General features: G+C 48.2%; 1 protein-coding gene across 1 annotated transcript; it reads right to left on the bottom strand.

The window, feature by feature from the left end:
• Nucleotides 1-3331: 3331 nt before the first annotated feature.
• HES3 (hes family bHLH transcription factor 3) lies at nucleotides 3332-7732 on the bottom strand. Its single transcript, XM_053400439.1, has 4 exons — nucleotides 7555-7732; nucleotides 6504-6599; nucleotides 5635-5719; nucleotides 3332-4477 (listed from the first exon to the last, which is right to left on the bottom strand). The coding sequence occupies exons 1-4, from the start codon at nucleotides 7645-7647 to the stop codon at nucleotides 4071-4073; spliced, it is 681 nt and encodes a 226-aa protein (XP_053256414.1). The 5' UTR covers nucleotides 7648-7732; the 3' UTR covers nucleotides 3332-4070.
• Between the last annotated feature and the right edge of the window lie 16078 nt (nucleotides 7733-23810).

The following is a 23810-nucleotide window of genomic DNA, read 5'->3' as shown; positions in this document are numbered from 1 at the left end:
ATGGGCGGGGTATAAATAATAAAATTATTATTATTACTATTATTGACGACATCCCTACTTTCATCAGAGTAATGTTGGAGGGTATGTCAGCATGCCAATCTCCTCTTCCATCTAGTGGTTCAATCCTCTTGAACAGCCATCAAAGCTAGTGGCAGTCACCATCTCTGGTGGCAATGAGTTCCAAAACCTAAGAAACCATTTGTGAAACTGCCACAAGGACAGTCTTTGGTTTATGTCCAGGGAACCAGCCTGCGTTTAGGCCTCGGGCCTGGAGTTTACATTCAAGCAACCCAAATGTTGGTTGCAGGGGGCAGAACATCCAAATGATGCACCCTGGAAGTAAAATTATTATCGAAAATTAAACGGGCCCATTTGCTATCCTGTGATGGTATCCAGCACTAAAAGGTTCCACCTTATCAGATTTTCCCTCCAGTTGGATATTCTGGCGAATACAGTATGTAAAAATGCCTGCTTGTCTGAATTTACCAATGCAAAGTAGCTCCTCTCCTCTTTTTTTTTTAGAATTGGATGTTTTCTTTTTCTTGGACCTGATTTTCATTGAGTCATTCTGGCAGTAAGACAAAAGCTTTATGAGCATAAAAAACCAGCCTGCAGGATCAGGCCAATTGCCCATCTATTCCAGCATCCTGTACTCACAGTGGCAGACCAGATGCCTGAGGGAAAGCAGCAGGCAGGATTTAAGCACGAGAGCAGCACTCTCCCCTCCTGTAATTTCCTTTCCTTTTCTTGACGAGATTTTTCAGGCTCACCTTATGGACTGCAACTCACATCATCCCTCACGCTGGGGCTTCTGGGAGCTGGGAGTCCAACCTCATCTGGTGTAAAATAACACATTGCCCAGTCTCTGGTCCCCTTTCCTTTCCGCAGGGTTGTGAAATCTGGTTCCCAGTAGCAGAACGGAAGGCAAGAAGAGTGGGGGGGTTTCAGCCGCTGCTGTTAAGCATGGCTTAGTAGTAGCATTAAGACTGGGGAAACGAAGGAAATGGCTCCTTGATTTTTAATGTGCTTCTCGTTTGGCAAACAGCTGGAACTTTGCATGGAATCACTCCCACCTAGTGGTTGGCAAGGGCATCACAGGCACCACCCAAATTCCTTGGCTTTGAAGCAGTCATAGAAAGTTGGAGTGTTAATACCCGCCTAACAGAAGCCCAGGGACGCGGGTGGCGCTGTTGGTTAAACCACAGAGCCTAGGACTTGCCTATCAGAAGGTCAGCGGTTCGAATCTCTGTGACAGGGTGAGCTCCCGTTGCTCGGTCCCTGCTCCTGCCAACCTAGCAGTTCAAAAGTACGTCAAAGTGCAAGTAGATAAATAGGTACCGCTCCAGCGGGTAAACGGCATTTCTGTGCGCTGCTCTGGTTCGCCAGAAGCGGCTTAGTCATGCTGGCCACATGACCTGGAAGCTGTACGCCGGCTCAGTGGCGTAGCGTGGGTTGTCAGCACCCGGGGCAAGGCAAGTAATTTGCGCCCTCTAACCCGTGGATTTTAGAGAGCTGCGAGCGTGAGCGCGCGCGCCCAGATGTTGCGCCTGGCCCCCCTGCACCCCCCACGCTACGCCACTGCGCCGGCTCCCTCGGCCAATAAAGCGAGATGAGTGTCACAACCCCAGAGTCAGCCACGACTGGACCTAATGGTCAGGAGTCCCTTTACCTTAACAGAAGCCCACAAATCTTCCAAAAGGTAAAGCAACCCACTTCCTGGCTGAGCCTAACACCCTTGAGATTCTTTCGTATGCATGATGATACAGTCCCTCCCCTGCTATATGAGCTCTTAAGGACCTCGTGTGAGTCCTGCTACTAGATCAAGCCAAGGGCCCAATTAGCTCAACAGCATCTGTTCACAGCAGCCAGCCAGATTCTCCAAAGAGAAGCCTCTGAAAGCAGGATGGGAAATGCAACAGCCCCTCTGAGTCAAATGAACCTTAATGGCTTCAGGTGCTGACTGAATGACCCAGTTAATCAGCAACCATCTCCAAGTGCCCTTTGTAAATCCCCCTCAATCTTAACCGTAATTAGCACCTCGTATAAAAAAAGCCCCACAGGGAGCCTCAAATGGTTAAGGGAAGGTTTCTCCTCTTCCTTTATTTTTGGCACTCAGGAATAAGCTTCATCTCCCATGATTCAGGCTGCTGTGACAGACAAGGAATCAACCCCAACTCCTGGCCCTTTCAATGAGGCCATTTCAACACGTTCCACAGCAATTGTTGGTGGGTTTTTTCCTTCCCCTAGAATAAGGATTGGGGACAATTGTGCAGGCTGGGGATTGCTCTCTTTCTCATCAATGTAAGGTGAAGGAAGGATGGGGGAGAAAATGATAGGATTGCACTCTGGGTACTGCAACTTATCCCAAGTATGCTTAGTTTGCAAAAGGCCTTAAACTCTATGGTGTCTATTCACAGCGGAAACTGTGAGCTCCTTTGCATTTTATAGGCACTAGCCACAGGCTGAGAAGTAGCTAGAAATTGCACATTAGCTTTAGAAAGTGCAAAGAAGAAAACCCTAGAATGGTGACTCATGCAGAGTTGCAACAAGTGCCCTCCTCTCTGGGGGCTGGGTTTGCAGTCTTAAAAAGAGCCCTGATGGATCATGCCCATCTAGTCCAGCATCCTGTTTTCACAGTGGCCAAGGAGGTCCATAAGCAAGACTTGAGCGCAACAGCTTTCTCGTCACTTGGGCTCCCCAGCAACTCGTATCTGGGATGCTGCCTCTGACATGGCAAATGATAGCCTGGTCCTCCATTGAAAACCACCCAAGTTGGGGGCTATCACTATATCTCACAGGTGGCAAGGTCCAAGCAGTGACCTAGGCTGAAAGTCGAGGGACGCACCAGTAGCTGATTGTAGCCTTCTGAATTATGGAAAAGAGGAGACCCACACCAATTTTGGGGTAAGGCAATTTTTTATTTTTATTTTTATTTTTATTTTTATTATTAAAGTTATTACAGAGTAACTGTACACTAGTTTTATTAAGAAACAGTTTTAAAAAGAAACAGGAGTTATTGATATAAAAGTCAACATCGTGTAAGCTACATTTTCCTTCCTCTGAGGAGAAATGCACAGAACTACAAAAAAGGAGGTGGGCCTGATCCTGTGAAAAGGTTGCCAACCTTTTTTTTAAAAAAAAAACTAGCTCCAAGGGGCCCTTATCTGGCAGCAATGCTGCTTTCATGTAAACGTGTCCCTTGCTGAATCCTGTGACTGCTTAGGGCATAAGAATAATAGAATAGTACAACTGTAGAGTTGGAAGGGACCCCAAGGGTAATTTAATCCTGCCCCAGTTGCTCTGTCCCCCCCCCCCAGCTCCCCTCCTCAGCTGGCAATTTCATACTGCCCTGTTCATCCCTCTCAATTTTCCTGACCCCCCCCCTAAAATTGAAAACAGGGGTTGTCATATTAACTCCTACTCCTAATGTAGGGGGCTATGTGCCTTTAACAGCTTTGTAATGGGCAGGAATCCAACAGGTGAAACCTCCTCTTTTCCACTGCCTCTCTGTCCATGGTGAAAACGTTTTTTTCTGACAGGTTTTGTTTTTCTTGCGTTGTCTCCCCGCCCAATTTTAATACCAAATAGGGGCACGGGGCTAGGAAGTTTAAAGGCTCAGAATCCGGTGCCCAACACGGAATGGGGGCTCAGTTCAGACAGGACCAGGTCGTCGTTGAAACTAAACGCTTGGTTCAGTTGGAACCCGGACTCTGGGCCTTTGAGGTCTGGATCGGAACCACCCAGTTTATGCAATTTAAGGAAGAGCAAAGTATCCCTTGTGGGTCCACAGCGTTGATAGAACTCGAGAAATAGTCTCTCCGCCAGTCTTCAAAGCCCCCCTCCCAGCCCCTCAAGCAAACCGTGGTGCCTACAGCGTTCTAGGACGAGTGCCACACACGGAGCCCATGCGTGTTTCCTCGGGAGCAAGCGCCATAGAGATCAATGGGGTTTACTCTCATGTAAATGTACATAGGATGGCAAGTTCCAACCTAGAGCGCAGGCGGAGGCTGGCATGGAGACGCAGCACAAGAGCGCACGGCGAGAGCGCACGGCCAGGGCGCACCGGTTTCTTACCAAGGCCGCCACAGCTCTTGGCTCCGCTCAGGGAGCGCCTGCCCGCTCTGGCCCCGATCGCTCCCCGCCTGGCTGCGGCCTCCCGCCGCGGGGAAGGCGGCCTCGCACCCTCGGCCCTTCAGCGGCCTCGCTTTCCTGAGAGCCGTCGTCGTCGGCCCCCCGGGGCTGCCCAGCGCGGCCAGCCGGGCTTTGGGGAGCGCCGCCTGCGGGTCGCTGTCCGTGGTGCTGAAGATGCCTCCGGCGGCGGCCATGGGCAGAACTCGGGCGAGCTGGTGCAGGAGCTGGAAGGAAGAGGAGCAGGAAGCTTCGCTGGCCGCTTCGGAGCGCAGCAGGAACTGGCGCACTCCTTGCAGGCAGCTCCGAAAACCGGCCTGGTAGTCGGCGCTCTTGGTCAGCGGCACCCCTGGAAGAGGAAAGAAGTCGGATGGAGACTGAGCCACTCACGCTCCCAGTCCCACTCGCGCTCCAGAAGTCAAGATAGGGGAGATGATCACTCTTTAAGGCTTAAGCCAGTGGCTCGCAAACTTTTTCAGGCTACCGCCCTCTTGGTTCCATAAATTCATCCGCAGTGTGCCCTACTCTATACAAAGCATTATTCAGAATATCTGTTTGCACGACCCACTGAGGAAGAATAAAATTCAGAACAGGAGCAATTAATTGCGCATTGATTCAAAATCAAATTAAAACTAATTGGTTTCATGAATTCAACAAAATTAATTAGCTAGATCCAGCTTTCCAAAGTCTGGTAGTATTTTACATTTCCAGTGCTGCCACCCCACTCCCTTGCCCCTGCCCCCCAGTTAATCCCACTGTCCCATAGAGAGTGTTCTTGCCCACTTTGGGAACCACTAGAGGTTAATTATCAGAAGCTGTTCTTGTCAGAGGCAGTGAAGGTTCACCTGTGGCGGCTTCAGACGTCTCTGGACTTCAACTCCCAATAGCCTCAGACAACATAGCTAATAGCCAAGAATGATGGGAGTTGTAGGCCAATAACACCTGGGGAGCCGCAACGTCGCTGTTAATTTGTGTCCTGCAAGAGCCGATTGTGTAAAAAAACAGATCTGCTAGGACTCCAGCTCATCTTCCTTTTTTACTTTTGCTCAGAACTGTGATGGTCTGACGATCAGTTACAATTTGCTAGCACTTGTAGCGTTTGGTCAATTAGTCAGTTAATCAACTACGTATTTTTTTTATGACAATGTGTCCTTGAAAGTCAGCAGGCTTTTAAAAATGAAAAAAAAATAATTAAAAAATATGGCTACTAACTGTGGAGACAGCAAGCAGTATCTCTGTGTGGGGAGAAAGAGAATGCCTCTCCTGAGACTATGGCTTCTTTGATAAATCATTCTAGAAACCCAAGGGACAGTGCAACCCTGTGCAGGTCTACTTAGGAGTAGGCTCCATTGAGCTCAAGGGGGCTTAGACCCAAGTGTGTGTGGCATTATAGCTGAAGCAATCCATCTTTTTTGAGGTGTTGCTTTCCCCTATGTCAATCAGCTGAAATGTTAATCTACCAATGCTTCCTTAATTGGGTTCCATGGTTCCATTTGGGGGGCTTACCTTGGTGGGCCGAGGGCTGTAGGCTCTTCATGTACTTTACGCTCAGCTCCAGGATATCTGCCTTCTCCAGCTTGCGTTTCCGGATCTGCAATTTCCCCACCAAACCAAAGAAAGCCAAGGGGTTACTGGGGTCGTTTCTGCCTGCCCTGCCCTTAGTGAATGACTTCCCCCCCATAACCCTGTTGACTTCTCTCTCAGCTGGATCGAAGGATGGAAGTAACTTATTTATTGTATTTCTATCCCATGTTTAATCCCCACAGCAGCCCTGCGAGGTGGGTTAAGCTGAGAGCCAGTGGCTAGCCCCCAAGGTCACCCAAGTAGATTTACCATGGCTGAGTGGGGATTTGAATCCAGGTTTTGGTCTGGAACTCTACACTTCAGGGGGATGAGATGGACCCCTATTTCAACCTTGCTGGTTCCAAAGCAAGGGTACTGGAGTCTCACCACCTGTCCCCTGATGTACCAAGCACCTCCCTTCTCCCGACCCCCACCCCCACCCCATCCTGCACTTTCGAACATCAGAGTCCGCCCTATACTAAGCCAGACTATTGATGCATCTAGTGTGTTATTGTCCTCACTGACTAGCAGTGGCTGTCCAGGGTTTCAGGCAGGAGACATCCCCAGTCCTACCGGGAGATGCCATTGGGGATTAAAACTGGGACCTTCTGCATGCCAAGCAAGTGCTCCGCCACTGAGCTGCTCCGTTCTTCCAACATTGGTGTGATGAAAAAGGTAAAAAGATGGAGAGGGTCCTTTGTGCTCCTGCCTCTGTCATTTTCAAAGTAAAATGTAACCCGCTTCCGTGGGGGATAAATTGGCTCCTTGACTCTCCCTGTCTCCTGGAAATGCAAGGGAAGTGGGAGCCTCACCTGGTGGGAGTAGTTCTTTTCCAGCAGAGCTTTGAGTTGCTCTAGGGAGAGGTTGATGCGAGCTCGCCTCCTCTTCTCCATGAGGGGTTTGGAGACCTGAGAAAATGCACACGGGGGTGGGGGTGGAGGAGAATCTATTTATTTATTTTATTTATTACATTTCAGTCCCACTTTCCCCCCCCCCCCAAGGAGCTCAAGGTGGCATGCACGGTTCTCCCCTTCCTAATTTAACCCCAACGACAACCACCCTGTGAGGTAGGTTAGGCTGAGAGGCAGGGACTGGTCCCCAAGCTTCATGGCAGGGGAGGTAATTAGAACGCTTAGAAGTCCAGCACTCTGACCACTACACCACACTGCCTCTCAGGGATCAGCCAGGCTTAACTCTGGAACTTAAACCACATTATATCACATAATATCATATTATTACATATTCATTCGCTGCTTACTACATTTTTTTTGTCTCAAATGCAATTTTTTAAAAAAGGTATACAACTTCTGAAGCAAGAAGAGATGAAGGGACTCCTGAGTGCACACAGAGTGCATTCTTTCCACCACAGAATAAAGACATAGGTGGTGCCGGGGGGGGCAGAGGGGCAAGCACCCCCCACAAAGGATCTCACTCTCCCCACTTGTCCGCCTCCTGCGGCTGGACTTCTGCCATTTAACAGAGACTGTTTATTATCTTTCAGAGATCTTAATATGTGGGGCACAAGTTGCCCACCTAGAAATAAACTTTCCCCCTTCTGTGCCCCCCCATATTTTTTGCTGGTGCCCCTACTTGCCTACAGAGAGTTGCCAGACACCTGCAGATTGTGGGTGGGTGGGGAAGAGCTTTCAGGTCAGAACAATCTTTTTTTGTCTAGATAATGACTACTGCCTTTTTGCCGTTTCTCCCTGTATAAGCTCAGGGGAATCTCCAACTATTCCTGGCCTTGGAAACAGGTGCCATGCATGGCAAAGGGACCCTTTTCTCCTTCCACCCTGGGGAGGGGGGGCAGGTAGGCTGCCCCCCTGTCCTTTTGCTCCCATCTGTAGCATCAGACCCACCAACCTTGCGGAAGGAATTGAGCGCCCTCCTCTCTTGCAGTCTGTGGTCCGTACCCATCCTGCATCCTCTGCCCTCCCTGCACCAAGGAGGTGGCATTTTATCTCCGGAGTCGTTTTTTCCATTTCAATGGGTCCATTCAGGCTGGGGAACCTCCCCCGCAAAGGGGAGGGAAGTGGTGGAGGGTGGAGGAGAGGGTAGCGGCTTGCAGAGGGATGGAGGGCGGGATACAGGCATTTGGATCTGCCTGCATCAAACTTCAGGTCCTGCTTTAAGGACAGATTTGTTATCATGCGCTTTGTCTGCTCAGAAACATCCAAGCCTTTGGGGAGAGGAAGAGGTAGCTTGGTGGTTGAAGGCAGCAACACCCACCCCACGCCCCTGGTGAATTGTTCCTCATTGTAATGTCCCTCGAGCATGTACAAAGCGCTTTCCCATTTCTACACAGCCCACAAACAAGCTAGGATCAGGAGGGAAGCCAAAAGGGACCCCAGAACCTTTTTGTTGATCAGTTAAGCACTTGCTTAACCCCAGGGACGACTGCTTTGAAGGCTCAAGTGGGGATTGTTTTGTCTCCTGTAAAAACACCCAGGCCAAATAATTGTGAGTTGATTATGGCACTTGGATCCTGGCGCTTGCTTAATCCAAATACAGTGGGGGGTTGGGGGACAAATCCTAGGCAAAGCAGCCAATCAACAGCTGAATCAGGCTTCAGCCCTAAGCGCAGCCCGTTTAACTCATGACCTGAAATATAGGATTGCGTTGTAAGTCGCCAAATGTTGGCTTGAGGGTTGTGTGCTCCCTTCCCATTCTCATCCCAGCCCTTCCTCCTCCTGGTGCTGTGGCTCGAGGAGTCTCAGACAAGGACCTGGGAGAGACCAGGGTTCGAATCCTCTCTCGGCCCCGAAGCTCACTGGGTGACCTTGGGTCGACCACAGCCTCTGGGTCTCTAACCTACCTTACAGGGTTGTTGTAAAGATGAAATGTAGGAGCACGCGCAGTGCCTCGATAAAAGAAATGTTTAGGCTCCCTTGCAGTTGAAGAGCCAGGATCCAAAGCCCTTCCTCTCAGGGGGGTCTCCCTGAGTGGCCATCCATCCGCACATTTCATGCTGGGGACGAAGGAGGAGAGCTGGACAATGTAGCAATTTTCTGCCTTTTTGTGACTGTAAAAGAGCGTAGCCGTTCTCGCTGAGCTCCGCCTGGACATGTGTCCCATTAAAGCATGGCAGCGAGGACGCAAGGAGGAGAGAGGGGGGCAGGCAAAGCTCCACTTTCCCCTGTCCTCCTTTCTCATCCCAGGGAAACCCCAGGGGATAGGACTCTGCTCAACTCCCTCTATAGCTGCAAGGAAGACGTAGCTCAGTGGCAGGGCACTTGTCTTGCATGCAGAAGGCCCCGGGTTCAATTCCCCACAGGGTCTCCAGGTAGAGCTGGGAAAAGACTCCCTGTTTGAAATATTGGAGAGCTGCTTCCAAGTCCGTGTAGACACTACTGAGCCAGATGGAACACAGCAGTCTGACTCCATGTATGGCAGCTTCCTATGTCCCTGCAGCGTTTTCTACACTTCCTTGCATTTGCTGGTGCTTAAGACACCCCATGGGGTGACAGCACCCCATGCTGCAAGTGGTTACCTGAGATGTTGTCATTCGCCAAAGACTACCTCAGGGCTTTGTGGCAGAGGCAAGACGAAACAGAGGGCTTCCAGACTCACAGCAGAGCCCTCTTTCTTCCATCACACCCCACACTTTCTTCCCTGGGGTTGGGGATTGGCATCAGAGCTGCTTCTTTGTGCCAGGGCTGAGCCACAGGAGACATGACGTGTGCCTCTGAGCATGTGCAGAGTGCTTTCACTCAGGCCTTAGTAGAGAGGATGCTAACTAAAGATAGATTTTCCATGTTGACTGGCAGTCTACCTTTGAAGCAACAAATACTTGGGTGTGGGATGAACCAGAGAGGAAGGCCGATCTCTTAATGTCCTGCTTGCGGGTTTTTCCAGAGACACCTTGTCTTACACGGTGAGGAAGCGTGACTTTTGGGTCTGATCCAGCAGCACCTTCCTTGCATTTCATTTGTTTATTTAGGCATTAATAGTTGTACTGAAGTTTTCTGTACATTACATAGTGGGAGGGTTTTGATTCTTTGCTTTTGCAAGAGAGCATAACTGAGGCAAGAGGTTTAGAATGGGTGACTAACAGCCAGGGAAGGAGGACAAAATTGCAGAGCACCTCTCATTATTCTAGCGATTCAATTCACGAAATTAATTTCTTGCAAAGCTGGGAAGCTGTGTACGTTTGGAATAATCCCCCTCCCCTTTTTACAGTACTGCTATATTTTGGACATTGCTTGATGTTTTCTCTTCTGTATAATCACTAGGTTCTTAATCCCAAGAAGAATAAGAAAGAAGATCGAAAGAAGATACACTTTCCTAGGCAGGCTTTGATGATCTCGGGGTTCCTTGCCCCTGGAACTTGTGACTGCATTTTTTTGGGGGGGAGGCTGGGTTGTTTCCCTGCCTCCAAAGTGCACATGGGAAATGAGCTTGGCTGGGGAAGGGGGAGGCGTGGCCCTAATTCTCCTCGCCCCAGGCCTGCCCCATGAAGCCTGAGTCTCCTGTTGAGGAACCCATTCACTGCCACCGCCTCCATAATAGGCGATTCGCTTTGGTGCCTCAGACAAAAACCCCAGATGTTGCCAGGCGCGGCCTGGCGGTGGGAGCCGGGCTGCTGGTGGTGGTGGTTTGGTGGGGAAAACAGATGAGGGGAATGCCAATGACTATCCATGCTTGCCCCCCCCCCAAGCTAAGGCAGGCACGCCTGCTCTGAAATTGTAAATGGAAGCCGGCTTGGCTGGAGATGGGGGCCTCCTGGCCATTGGATGGCCCAGAGGTGGCCAAAGGAAGTCTCCCCCCTGCCTGTAATTTGTCCTCCCTCCCTCCCAGTTTCTTAAGGATACTGTCTGCTAACCACACACACTACAGTTGGAAGTGGGGGGGGGGGGGTCACAAGGAATAAGGGAGCTTTTATTGCTTTGCCTGCAATCAGGCTGAACAATGTCAGCAAGTGGGACCCTCCAAGCCAGGCTGAAGGGCCTCCCAGTTCCTTATTCAGCCCCCGAGATGTGTTGAAACAAACAAAAGTCTGGTGGTCTTTAGAAAGACTTAACTCATTTTATTATGGTGAGCTGAGGTCTGCTGGTGTCCCAGTTCCTTCTTCCTGGCTCCCATTTCCACAATCAGCACTCGAAGTACATGATAGCCTGAACTGGAGGGGGCACAACTCTGGACCCCCCGACATTGAGATGTCCCCAAATCATAGGTCTTCCTGACTGGGAGGTTCTTCCTTCTTCTGATGCACTTGGTCCAAAGCTTCCAAACAAGGATCTGGATGTTTTGCACCCTAAAATAATTATGGTGTCAATCCAAACCATGCACTCCATGACGAGAAGGTTGTCCCTATGAGGAAGTCCTGGCATCCTCTCCATCCCAAAGCTAATTCTCCCCCCCCAAAAAAAAAAAAATAACCCAACTTCGCTCTCAAAGCTGACATCTGTTCTATGACAGAAGTGACCAATATGGCCCTCTCCAGATGTTCTGAAACATAGAAGGAGCCTGCCTTAGTGTGCAGACTTTTGGGAAAGTCCAAAGGAGTCTGTGGAGAGATTTGGCTAATTCTTTCTGCTCCAAAAGTATTTACATTTGACAGTGAGAGTAGCACAGCAGCTGAAAGGTGGATCTAGAATCCGGGCAGTCCTGGATTCAAATATGATCTCAGCCACAAACTTGCTAGGGTTGCCTTTTTTATACTCAAAGGATGGGGAACCTGAGGCCCTCTCTATCAACATTTTCCAAACTTGGGTCTCCAGCTATTTTCTATTTTTGGACTACAACTCCCACCATCCCTAGCTAGCAGGACCAGTGGTCAGGGATGATGGGAACTGTAGTCCAAAAACAGCTGGAGACCCAAGTTTGGGAAACACTGCTCTAGATGTTGCTCAACTCCAACTCCCATCATCCCTGGCTATTGACCATGCTGGCTGGGGCTTATGGGAGTTGGAGTCCAGCTACACCTGGGGGTGTGGGAAGAGGTTCCCAACCCCTGCTGTATCCACTTTCCTGAAAACATCTCAAAGTTAATTTTGAGTAGACAGGCAGAATAGAAGATTGTTCAACTTAAGCACACCACTCTCAGCTTCCATCTGCAACAGAGAAAAGAATACACGCATGCAAGTATATCCACCTCTGTAATCCTCAGAACAGCCCTGTAAGGTGTTAACACCTCTGCCTGCCAAGGTGTTCTGCATTACTCATAGCTTGCAGATTCCTCCATCAACAAAAACTGGCACAGTGCAGTTAAAACACCAAGTGACACAGGGAATCCGTCTCAGATCAAGGCATAGAAGGGGTTGGGGGACGAGGACAGACAAGTAGCTAGCTAGAAACCTCATTAGATGATCCTCAGGTTCCTTTCCAACTCTATGATTCTATGTGAGGCTACCTTTGAAGGTGACCCAGAAACTGCAACTAATCCAGAATGCGGCAGCTAGACTGGGAGCGGCCGCAGAGACCACATAACGCCAGTCTTGAAAAACCTACATTGGCTCCCAGCACGTTTCCAAGCACAATTCAAAGTGTTGGTGCTGACCTTTAAAGCCCTAAACGGCCTCGGTCCAGTATATCTGAAGGAGCGTCAGAAGACATCTGAAGGCAGTCCTGTTTAGGGAAGCTTTTAATGTTTGATCCATTACTGTATTTTAATATTGTGTTGGAAGCTGCCCAGAGTGGCTGGGGAAACCCAGCCAGATGGGCAGGGTATAAATAATAAATATTATTATTATTATTATGAAGAGCCCTGCTGTGTCAGGCCAATGGCCCATCTTGCTCAGCATCTTTGTCTCACAGTGGCCAACCTGACTCTTGCGGGAAAACTTGGAAGCAGGATCTGAGTACAAGAGCACCGTCCCTTCCTGTGGCTTCCAAAACTGGCATTCAGAAGCATTTCCCGCCTCCATCCCTGGAGGAAGATCATAGTCATCTTGGCTAGTAGCCATTGATAGCTTTCTTCAATTTATAAGCTCCCCTCCCAGCCTAGGGCTGTTTCTCCAAGACCACTCTGCCTCATACCCTCTTTGGGGGTTTTATGGGGGGGGGGAGTGGGCAGCAAACTCTTCATCCTACTTGTCCAGATGGGCCTTGAAGTTTTAGGAGGAATTCTGTTTTCCCCTGTCCTGGAGCAGGATGAGGATCAGGAAGAAGTCAAGTCCCCCCCCCCAAAAAAAATCTTCACCCAGAGTCTCCCTCCTTGCTCTGTGTAGTCCAGAGTCAGCCTGTGCCTGGGGAGATTTGGGGGGGGGGGAGTTAGATGAGGCTTGTCTGTGTTCCTCCAAACAGATGGGGGGGGACTTTCTCTCCCACCCGCCCTGGTAGCCTGTCTGCCCCTTTCATGGGGGAATATTGATGTGTTCTCAGGAAGGACAGCATCTTACACCGTGGAAAATCGTGGCCCGCCCCACAGTCTTTCAGTGTTGTGAGTTGAGACCCACCCTCCAAATAGCCAGGCACTCTGCTGGGGGGGGGTGGACGGGACTTGGTTTCAACCCTCCTTGCACAGACGTCCTCTTGGAGGGTCTTGGCTAAAGAGTAGGAGGGAGGCAGTTGGTGTATTGTATAAAGGGCCTGTGAACTAGAAAGCAAATGTGGGGTGAAGTGGGGTGGAGAGGATGGTTATTCAGTGTCCCCCCCCCGCTGCTCAATTGCTGCAAAGACTGAAGGCTGGGGAGGGGGGCAGGCTGAAGCAGCTTAGGGTAGGATCCCATAGAATACCCCTTGCAGCACCCCCTCCCCAAATCTAAGGCGTACCCTGGTGGGTGCGTCTGTGCCCCAAACTGCCTTGTTATCAAATCTGTTAAGTCTGATTTCTTTGATCCGAGATGGGTTTGCCTAAAATAAGAAGGGAGACACAAAATAAAAGGGAGGGGGGTGTTAACATATAGCGGAAAACCCCAGGATGATCTAGGTACAGAGTAAAATGAGAAATCGTTTCAATTCCTTTTGCTAGGAGCAGAGTAAGTTGCCTTACACTGAGCCAGATTCTTGGCTGATATAGCTCAGTGTTGCCCACACTGACTGGCAGCAAGGGCTCTTCAGGCTTTCAGGCAAGGGTCTCTCCAAGGCTTACAGGGAGATGCTGTTGGGGATGAAACCTAGAACCTTCTGCATTCCAAACAGGTGCTCTGCCGCTGAGTCGAGGCCCTTCCTACTCCTGCCTTGCTTGCGATATTCGCACCTGTGCAGAGTCTTACCATCCTAATGACGAACAGCAATAATAGCAGCACCCTCACGACTGCTGCTGAACGCAACATACACATTAAACATTACACTTGTACATGCAACACGACGCAATGTGGGTCACGCGACGGCTTTGTTGTTATGCATGCGGGGTTTGCTTCTGAAAATGTGCAAGCACAGACGACGCTGTGTTGGCACATACAGGCAAAGGGCAGGCGCGGATGTCCGTAGGCAGTTGGAAATACAGTGGTACCTCAGGTTAAGAACTTAATTCGTTCCAGAGGTCTGTTCTTAACCTGAAACTGTTCTTAACCTGAAACACCATTTTAGCTAATGGGGCCTCCTGCCGCCGGAACACAATTTCTGTTCTCATCCTGAAGCAAAGTTCTTAACCCGAGGTATTATTTCTGGGTTAGCGGAGTCTGTAACCTGAAGCGTCTGTAACCCGAGGTACCACTGTACTCACTTTGTGTCACAAGTTTACAAGTCGTCCTTCATAACTGTGCGTGCGTTGAGCTTGAAATATTGTTAAGAATGGCATAAAACGGATGCCAAATAGACGGGGCCCCAGGGATTTTGTACTGGTTTTCTCCACCCTCCGCGGTCCTGGAGATACGCATGTATGAACATGGCCAAGGAACCTTTGCATTGCAGGAGGGTTAGCCTAGATGAGCTCTGGGGTGCCTCCCAACTCTACGATTCTATGAGACCGCATGTGCTGGGATGGTGGGCGGAGGTGCCCGGCTGAAAAGGACAGCAGGGTGAGGCTTAGCCAGCGCCTGCCTTTGTCAGGGACACCTCCTGCCTCTCCAGGAGCAATTTGTTAGCTAATGATCTGTTTCCTTGCCATAAAGCCCCCATGGTTTTCCCTCCCCCAAGAAAAAAAGCTTTCTCAAAAGGGATCTTCTATTAGCAACCCAATAAGCCTTGTTATGTTGATGCCCAGCCAAAGGACCCAAAGCCCACTTGGTGGAGCCATGGAGGGTAATTAAACAGGAGGCTGCAAAGCTGGTCTTCTATTAACCAGCCCCAGGCTCTCCTGCCTCACTTTTGGCATTCGGTGGGGTGAAAAGAAGAGAGCCATGCGCTCCCCTTTTCTAAACTGACTGAGGTCTAACTGGGGCCACGGGAGGAGGGATGGTTCCAAAGGCAACATCAGGCAGAACTCTCCTAGGATTGTAGAATCTCAAGAGTCATCTCACCCAATCCCTTATAATGCAGGAATCACAGCTAAAGCATCCCTGACAGATGGCCACCCAACCTTTGATATATTTTTTTAAAAAAATATTTTTATTAAAGATTTTCTTGATTTACAAAAGTACATGCCTTGTCTCTTTTTTCAAGTTTTACAGTCTTTTCTACAGATCTGTTACATTTTGTTGTGAGACATTAGTGCTGAGTACAATATAAGGTCAGGAAAAAGAGGGGTGGCGGCGAAGGCGATTTTTTTTTTTTGCAGTGTACTTGTGGGGGTTTCGTGTCAGCGTCCACTAGATAGGTTCTCTTTCTATTAGCTTTTTACATTTCCTTGGTAGTGAGAGAGGTTGGGGGCCAGGGTATGGTTGGTTGTCTGTGTTTGGCTGCAATGGGGTTTGTTTGCATTTGTGCGTGGGGTGGGGGGAGTCTTGTTGGGTCAAGTAAGCCAGATTGATTCGTATGCTGTTGGTGGGTTCTTGTTGTTGCCTTGTTGGGCTGTGTATGTGACAAAGGGGAGCCGTACTGGGGTGAAGGCACCTTCTTTGTCCCTTGTGTCAGTCTCAGTTTATTGGTTAGCTTTTCTAGCAAGGCTGTGGAACAGTTCAGACAGTTCTTCCTAATATTTACCGGTAGTTGGCATCTCTTCCCTTGCAATTTGAATCTACTTGCACAAGTAAACCTGCTTTATGCAACTTTGCATGCCCTTAAAATTCACCAAGGTGGGCCAGATGATGGAAGAGGGCTGGGCATGTTAAGCAAGGTTGGAGATAGATAGATAGATAGATGATAGATAGATAGATAGATATCCTGACCTGGCCTGCAGCACAATCTGTTGCTAATTCTTCGTGGGTGCACAGAGAAGCAGGAGGCTGTAAATAAGTTGGCAAGCTTAAGGTGACATCCTTTCCCAGAGGACATGGAAGCAGGGCAACAGGCGGCTGCAGTTGTATCTATCCAATTCCTAGCTCTGAAGGCATGTGTTCATCAAACCAGATGTTGGTGTGATGCTGATGCCCAGGTGGCTTTTACATCCACCACTTCTAGCTGCATTCCTCTTCTCTCTGATTCTCAGGCAGAAATCCAACCGGTGAAACTGTCCCCCCCATCATTGCATCTCTACATGAGATGAGAGGCAATCTGCACCTGTTGAATGTCCGTCCAGCAGACAGGTGGGGAGAGAGGGGGCTTTCTCCTAACCAGAAGCCTTCAGATTGTTAGCGTTTGTTGCACAGAATGAAAACTGGTCATCTGAATCCAGCACACAACCTATTCCCAATTGCAAGCATAGTCCCAGTTAACCAGTCCAGGGTGGGGTGGGGGGTGGATAGAAAGGATGGTTAGTACGGCACCTGGAACCTTTGAAAACTAAGGTGCAGTTGATGCTGACAACTGGGCTGCCTTCAGGGAGAACTGTATTTTAATTGCTGGTTCTAAAAGTGTTTCAGCTATTGCTCTTAACCAGTTTGCTTTTATTACTTTTTTGTTTTATAATTACGTTTTTAGATGTCGGAAGCCACCTCAAATCCCAGCCTGGGAGAAAGGCAGGGTATAAACACATTAAAAAACAAACAAACTAACAAACAAAGCATCTCTAATTCCAGAACACTGAACCCCCCCAACCCCACCACCCACCAAAGAACAACCTTATAACATGCAGAAGCATAACAGTAATAGTGGAGAGGGTGCTTCTGAGGTCGTAGGGAGTACATTTCTGTTACAGAGAAATAATAATCTCTCTATTCCCCTCCCTCGGCCCCAAAACTCCCTCCAAGTTAGACAGCATAAATAGAGTTTTGTGTTATAATCCAGCACCTTGGACAATAGTTAATTTTAATTAAAAACAAAAAAGCAAGCCAGCACTTTGAAATATATAACAACATCAAGCATTTCTACAGCACATTTAAAGTTCGAAATGTATCGTGCGCATCCTTTGATTTATCCATTCATTTGTAAAAAAATAATAATCTCTAAACCAATTAACATTAGAGAAGACCTAAGCTTGCGTAGGATATTAGATGAAAACATAACATAATTAAGCACAAAATTAGAGAAGTCTCAAGCTTGCATACCATTTTAGATAAAAACAGAACAGAACAGAATTAGGCACAAAATTGTGTGCTCTCCCCACCCGTAAAAACTGTACACATTAAAATCCAGACAGAAGTGCAAATAAAGTAATAAATGAATACAAAGATGCAGGAGCAGGCCTTAAGGAGTCAGGAAAAGCCAATGGTCAGGCGGAGAGGCATGTGTAAAGCCAGGAAGGGACACAATTGTTTGGCTATTTCTGTCTCATGGAGTAGTGTGGGTTGATGCCAACTAAACTGTACTCGGGAATATTAAGCCCATTGAAATGAAAAGGCCTTGTTCCTGAGTAAGTATGCATCACATCAGGCTGAATGGCTTCTGTGCACTGCTCCCTCAAGCCCAATGCAACTTACACCTGAGTAAACCCGCGCAGGGCTGACCTGTGGCTGGGGCAGGATCTGAACGCTGGCGTTTTAAACCCACATTTCGAACCACTGTGCAAATTGTAACCAACGCTCAAGTTCTTGCTTTTGAAGCGTGATGAGTTGGGGGTCCATCTCTCCCCCCCCTTGGAAAGTCTTCAAATAGCCAAAGCTTTTTTAAAAAGGGGGGGGGAAGGCTCATGAGCCTGCCTTTCTGAGGACCTCCTTGCTTGCCTCCCACCTCCTCCCTGATGCCGGCCAATCCCCAACAGTCCCCCAATTTGCTCCACCATTATTTTAATTACATGGATATTTCCCACACAGCAGGCCGTGTTTAATGAGTGCCTTGCTCAAAGGGATCCCAAACCAGTCAGCAGGCCAGCCTAGCTGGTTTTGAACGCCTTGTGTGGTGGCGAGGGCCCTCTCAGCGGTGGAAAATTGACCGAAAAATGGTGCTAATTTGCAATGTTCTGCTTTTGGAGTGATCCCCTGCTTTAAGCCTGCCGTTGCCATTCACGCACGGTCACGCTCGGTGGTGTGAGGCTGCACCGTACTAAATGGGCTCTGTGCCGCTGCTGATGCCCCCCCCCTCCAACGGCAACCTCACACAGAGATGGCTCCCAGTTCAGTTTTTGTCCAGAAATTGCCATGCCTTGTCCTAATGGTTATAAATGAGCTCCCTGCTAAGTTCTTACGGAGCTCCTGGAAAGACGAGATCCTATTTACCGAGTGTTACAGAAGCGTTTGATATGATCTCCTGAACTGCTGAAATGCAGGCTTCTCTTTGCTTATGTTAGAATTGTAGGCTTGGGATGTGACCCCAAGGCTCATCTAGTCCAAGCTCTGTGCAAGGTAGACAGACTGTGACTGCTCAGAAGAAGCAGCTGCGCAACAAACTAACACCAAACCCTGCGCATTGATGTAGGAGCCCAGAAGGTACAGCCCTGGGTCTTTTGTACCCTCATATCTCCTGCCCATTTAACCCAGATTTACAAATAAACTAAGGGGGGAAAAATATTATTACTAATTTATTATTTATCTGTTGTGTTGATATCCCACCTTTCTCTCCAAGGACCCCACATCAGCTACTGGGCAACGCTTTTAAAACACAATGCATCGTTATGGCACCTATGCATATCAATTAGCACCTGCCAATTAGTGTCCTGAGTCTGTGCCCTAAGGACTTTTTAACAGTCCTTCATCAATAAGTAAAATTAGCAGTCATGGGGTAAGAAGACAGGTCCTTTTAGGGACTGGTAAAGGGACACGGGTGGCGCTGTGGGTTAAACCACAGAGCCTAGGACTTGCCGATCAGAAGGTCTGCGGTTCGAATCTCTGTGACAGGGTGAGCTCCCCTTGCTCGGTCCCTGCTCCTGCCAACCTAGCAGTTCGAAAGCACGTCAAAGTGCAAGTAGATAAATAGGTATCGCTCTGGTGGGAAGGTAAACAGCGTTCTGTGCACTGCTCTGGTTCGCCAGAAGCGGCTTAGTCATGCTGGCCACATGACCCGGAAGCTGTACGCTGGCTCCCTCAGCCAATAAAACGAGATGAGTGCCGCAACCCCAGAGTCGGCCACGACTGGACCTAATGGTCAGGGGTCCCTTTACCTTTACCTTAACTGGTTAAGGAACTGGGGGGGACCAAGTAGGAATAAATGGACAGTTCTCACCATGGAAGTAAGCAGGCAGAGGTGTCCCCCAAATATTTGTATTGTGAGGAAGAGTACTGAAAAGACTTCTCTGCCTGTTTTTGCTACTGCTAAAGCTGCTGATATAAGAGACAGAAAGATTTGGGCTACTGATGGTTACTAGTCACGATGGCTGGGCCCTGGGTGAGCCAGGCAGTACAAATGTGAGTTGATGAATCATCATGGGCTTTTGAACCCAAAACATCAAGTGTTTAATTGGTTTAATCTAGATACATTTGCAGGGATGCGGGTGGCGCTGCAGTCTAAACTATTGAGCCTAGGGCTTGCCGATCAGAAGGTTGGTGGTTCGAATCCCTACAACGGGGTGAGCTCCCGTTGCTCGGTCCCAGCTCCTGCCAACCTAGCAGTTTGAAAGCATGTCAAAGTGGAAGTAGATAAATAGGTACCACTCCAGCGGGAAGGTAAACAGCATTTCCGTGTGCTGCTCTGGTTTTGCCAGAAATGGCTTAGTCATGCTGGCCACATGACCCGGAAAAACTGTCTGTGGACAAACGCCGGCTCCTTTGGCCAGTAAAGCGCGATGAGTGCCGCAACCCAGAGTCGTTTGTGACTGGACTTAACTGTCAGGGGTCCCTTTACCTTTTTAAATACATTTGCACCTTGATGCCAAAGCCCAAAGAGAAATGCCTTTATTGAGATGGTGAAGGATGTGTGATATAGAGTCACAGAATTGTAGAGTTGGAAGGGACTACATTTTGTCCAACCCCCTGCAATCCAGGACCATTCACTGTCAGACTGAAAAGCCATCTCATCTGATTCCTCTTTGTTCCTTGTTACAGTCACGCCAGAACCAAAAGAAACTTCCAAGGAATAATCATGTGTTCTGGATTTGCAGGACCATCATTTTAAAATGTGTCCAAATGATCCCACACTTCTTAAAGCCATTCAGTCCAGCTCAATGTGTATTTGTTCAGGAGTACGTCCCACTGAAACCCATGAAGAGCACTCCCAAGTGGGTGATTTGCGTCCTCATAGGTGCAAGCCTATTAATAGTTATCCAGAAATAAGTCCAACTGTGTGTGTTATGGGACTTATCCCTAGGCAAGTACAGTATTCCTGCAATTCCAAACACATTCCAAAAATGAGGCACCAATCTTAGTTTAGATTTGGAACCCCATCTAAGCTGCAAATGCGATGTTAGATGTGAAAAAACAAAACCCAATTCTTCCATACCCAACTAGAGATTGTATTTTAGGAGCCAACAGAATGTAACATTTGCAAAACGAAGTTAATCATTGCACAAGGAGTGAGGAGGTGGCTCGGAGGAAAAGGCGAACAGCTCTTCAGGGCAGTCGGCCTGTGAAAAGGAGTCACGCTTTCCAATTTCTTGGAAAAAGCTTTGAGGGTGATAGAGAGCTTGGAGGAAAAGAAAGAAAGAAAGAGAAAAGGCTGTGCATTCTTTCCCCCCATGAAAGCTGAGTGAATTTCAGCCTCTGTTGTCTCTTGGCAGACAATGACCACACTTTCTCTAGAGATGCATCCTGGAGGGGCTGGAGGTTTTCAAAGTGTCCTTAATAAAAGTTGGCTTTTAGCAATCTGAATTGCCAAGGGGGGGGGAGGGGCCCACTATGCCTGGACACAATAGACTCAGAGGAGTGAATCAACACTCAACCAGAGTGTGCAAAGTGAGAGTTAGGAGTGAATTCAGAGAAAGGCCCAATTGTCTGTGTCTTTTGTGCCTTGAGCCAGCTGGAGGTAATCTTTCAATATTTACCCTGCTCTATTGTTCAAAACTCATTTGCACACGCAAGGGGGGGGGGAGCAGGGGAATGTGTAACCATTTCCAGAGGTGGTGGCTCTGTTTTTGCAGGGGCAGCCTGCAAAAGGTAAGACCTTAAAGAACCCACCTTTGGTTGGTATTTTGTTTTCAGTCATTAAAAAAATATGTATTATTCATTTAAAAACGAATCAGAGCGGTTTACAACAATTGTATGTAACACCGTATGATAAAAACCATATCAAAATCAGAAATCAACTAACTATGATGGAATAATGTCTAATTAATTGCCTGCTTAAGCCTGATAGAAAAGTTTTCCGCAAGTGTTTAAAAGTTGAAATCGAAGGTGATCCAATGGTATCTTTCTGCCACTAGCTTTTCAGATCTTCTAAAATATATGTAGCCACTTAAGTAACTGCAGTCTGAACCATAGATTTTTTATTTGTTTAGAGCAGCCGACAAACAGTTAGCAAAGGAAGCATAATATATCCAGAGAATACAAAATATCCTTTTACAAACACAGTTTCAAATATATTTTTCGAACGATGTTTGGTTTTAATGCACGGCCTACACTTAAACTTTACAGTGCCTCAACCCCAAATTACAAGTGGTTTCTATATTATTTATTAATAATTTTATATCCCACTTTTATTCCAAGGAGCTCAAGGTGGTGCACATGGTTCTTCCCCCTCCTCATTTAATCCAGCAACAACCCTGTGAGGCAGGTTAGGCTGAGGGACAGTGCCTGGCCCAGGGTCACACCCAGTGAGGTTCATGGCCAAGTGGGGATTTGAACACTGGTCTCTCCCAGGTCCTTGTCTGACACACTAAACCACAGCACCAGGAAGAGAACGGATCGGGATGAGGATAGGAAGGCAGTATACAACCCCCCCCCCCCAGCAGTGCTGGCCAGGTCTGCCAATCCCCACCCTATGTTGTAGGTTGAGGGTCAGGCTGGTGGAATAGTTTTTTGTCCTTGTTTGTTACTATGTCGTGTATTTTTGTGGTTTTATATTGTATTATAAACTGCTGTGCGATCCTTGGATACAGGGCGGTATAGAAATTTGTTAAAAATTAAGAATTGCAACAACGACCCTGAAAGAAAATATTCTTTGGTTTTATCCCCAATGCAGGTGGATAACTGAAGATGGAGCAAGATTGTTTTCTCCTGCTCTGAACAGTAGAATGGTCTCCCTTGGGAGGTGGTGGATTCTCCTTCCTTGGAGGATTTTAAGCAGAGGTTGCAGATGGTCATCTGTCATGTATTATCTAGTTGAGATTCCTGCATTGCAGGGGTTGGACTAAATGAATCCCTTACAACTCTACAATTCCATGAGATTGTAACATTTGCGCCCCCCACCCCACCCTGCCATGTTCTGCCATGTAAAGGGTAAAGGTAAAGGGGACCCCTGACCATTAGGTCCAGTCGCGAACGACTCTGGGGTTGCGGCACTCATCTTGCTTTATTGGCCGAGTCATGTGGCCAGCATGACTTAAGCCGTTTCTGGCGAACCAGAGCAGCACACAGAAACGCCGTTTACCTTCCCGCCGGAGCGGTACCTATTTATCTACTTGCACTTTGATGTGCTTTCGAACTGCTAGGTTGGCAGGAGCAGGGACCGAGCAACGGGAGCCCACGCCGCTGCGGGGATTTGAACTGCCTTCTAATCGGCAAGTCCTAGGCTCTGTGGTTTAACCCATAGCGCCCACTCTTAATAATGCAGCAGGCTGTAAGTCATTAGTCAGGGCTTTAGAGAACTCTTGGGTGTCTGCCTTGGTTTCTATGGGCTGCTTCAGTGGGTGAGATGGGAATCGGGGCCCATACCCCCATGCATGGCTGAAGGGCCAGCTCCATTGGGCTGCTTCTGTTCCTTGAACTGCTTGCATTCTAGACTGGTCTCCCTCTCTCCCCCTACTCTGTGTGTGTGTGTGTGTGTGTGTGTGTGTGTGTGTATCCACCCACCTCAAAAGGCAGCAGATGGCATTTTGAAGTGATGCCACATCAAGAGCCCACAATGTAAGGCCATAATATCCCAAGTCTAAAACAGCCTAACTGCACTGCTGACTGTGAGCATGGCTATTTCCGCGTTTACCACTAGTGACAGAGTTCTTTTTTCCTTCCTTCCTCCTCTCTTCCTGAACCTCTTTCCTTTCGTGCCACCTCTTATTGATTAATTAATCATTTCATAAGCATACTCCTCAACTGTAAGAAAGCACTGCAAAGTACTGTAGTTTACAAGGAGAAGAACAATAGCAATGATAAATAAAAAGAATTAAAAGCAGTTATTTAAAACATGTTAAAAACTGATTAAAGTCAAGATAGGTAGGTTGTCCGCCCACCCGCCCAGCAGTCAAAATCGGCTGCTATCTGAGCTGCTCTTGGAATCCTTTCGGCTGGAATAGCCCATTAAATAGAAAAAGGGGGTCGGGAAGTACATCAACATCATCAAATTTGATTCCCTCCCCCTCTTTCTTTCTTTTTTTCTTTTTCCTTTCTCCTCCTGTGATGAGGCTGCATTTTAATATTTTTATTGTTTCAATATTTTAATGTATTTTAATCTTGTTTTTAAGTTGTATTCATTCAACTTGTTTTTATTATTGCTTGTTAGCCGCCTTGAGCCCGGCCCTGGCTGGGGAGGGCGGGGTATAAATAAAAAAATATTATAATTAGTATTATTATAATCATCATCATCATCAAAGCGTTATCGAAACCAAAACTCGCGCTGCGTGCGTTTCTCTTCACCTTTCTTATCTCTATGGTCACCCGCCCTACCAAAGCGGACACGCCCCCCTGGGCCAGTTTCAATAAATCTCGCGAGGTCTCGCCCCCCCCCCCGTCCCATGCTAAGAAGCCGGACTCTACGCTCTGCCTCCGCGGAGTTGTCTCGCGAGAATTGGGTGGCGA

This window comes from Podarcis raffonei, chromosome 8 (assembly GCF_027172205.1).
Source record: "Podarcis raffonei isolate rPodRaf1 chromosome 8, rPodRaf1.pri, whole genome shotgun sequence".
Classification (NCBI taxonomy): Eukaryota; Metazoa; Chordata; class Lepidosauria; order Squamata; family Lacertidae; genus Podarcis; species Podarcis raffonei.
This window is presented reverse-complemented; position numbering and strand designations above follow the sequence as displayed.

What these genes read in the sequence shown, in the direction of transcription:
- HES3 (XM_053400439.1), bottom strand. Translation starts at nt 7,647, where the DNA reads ATGCCACCTCCTTGGTGCAGGGAGGGCAGAGGATGCAGGATGGGTACG. An exon ending in CGCTCAATTCCTTCCGCAAG is followed by an intron (nt 6,600 to 7,554) that starts GTTGGTGGGTCT and finishes GCATTTTCTCAG; the next exon opens with GTCTCCAAACCCCTCATGGA. An exon ending in ACAGCCCTCGGCCCACCAAG is followed by an intron (nt 4,478 to 5,634) that starts GTAAGCCCCCCA and finishes TTCCTCTTCCAG; the next exon opens with GGGTGCCGCTGACCAAGAGC.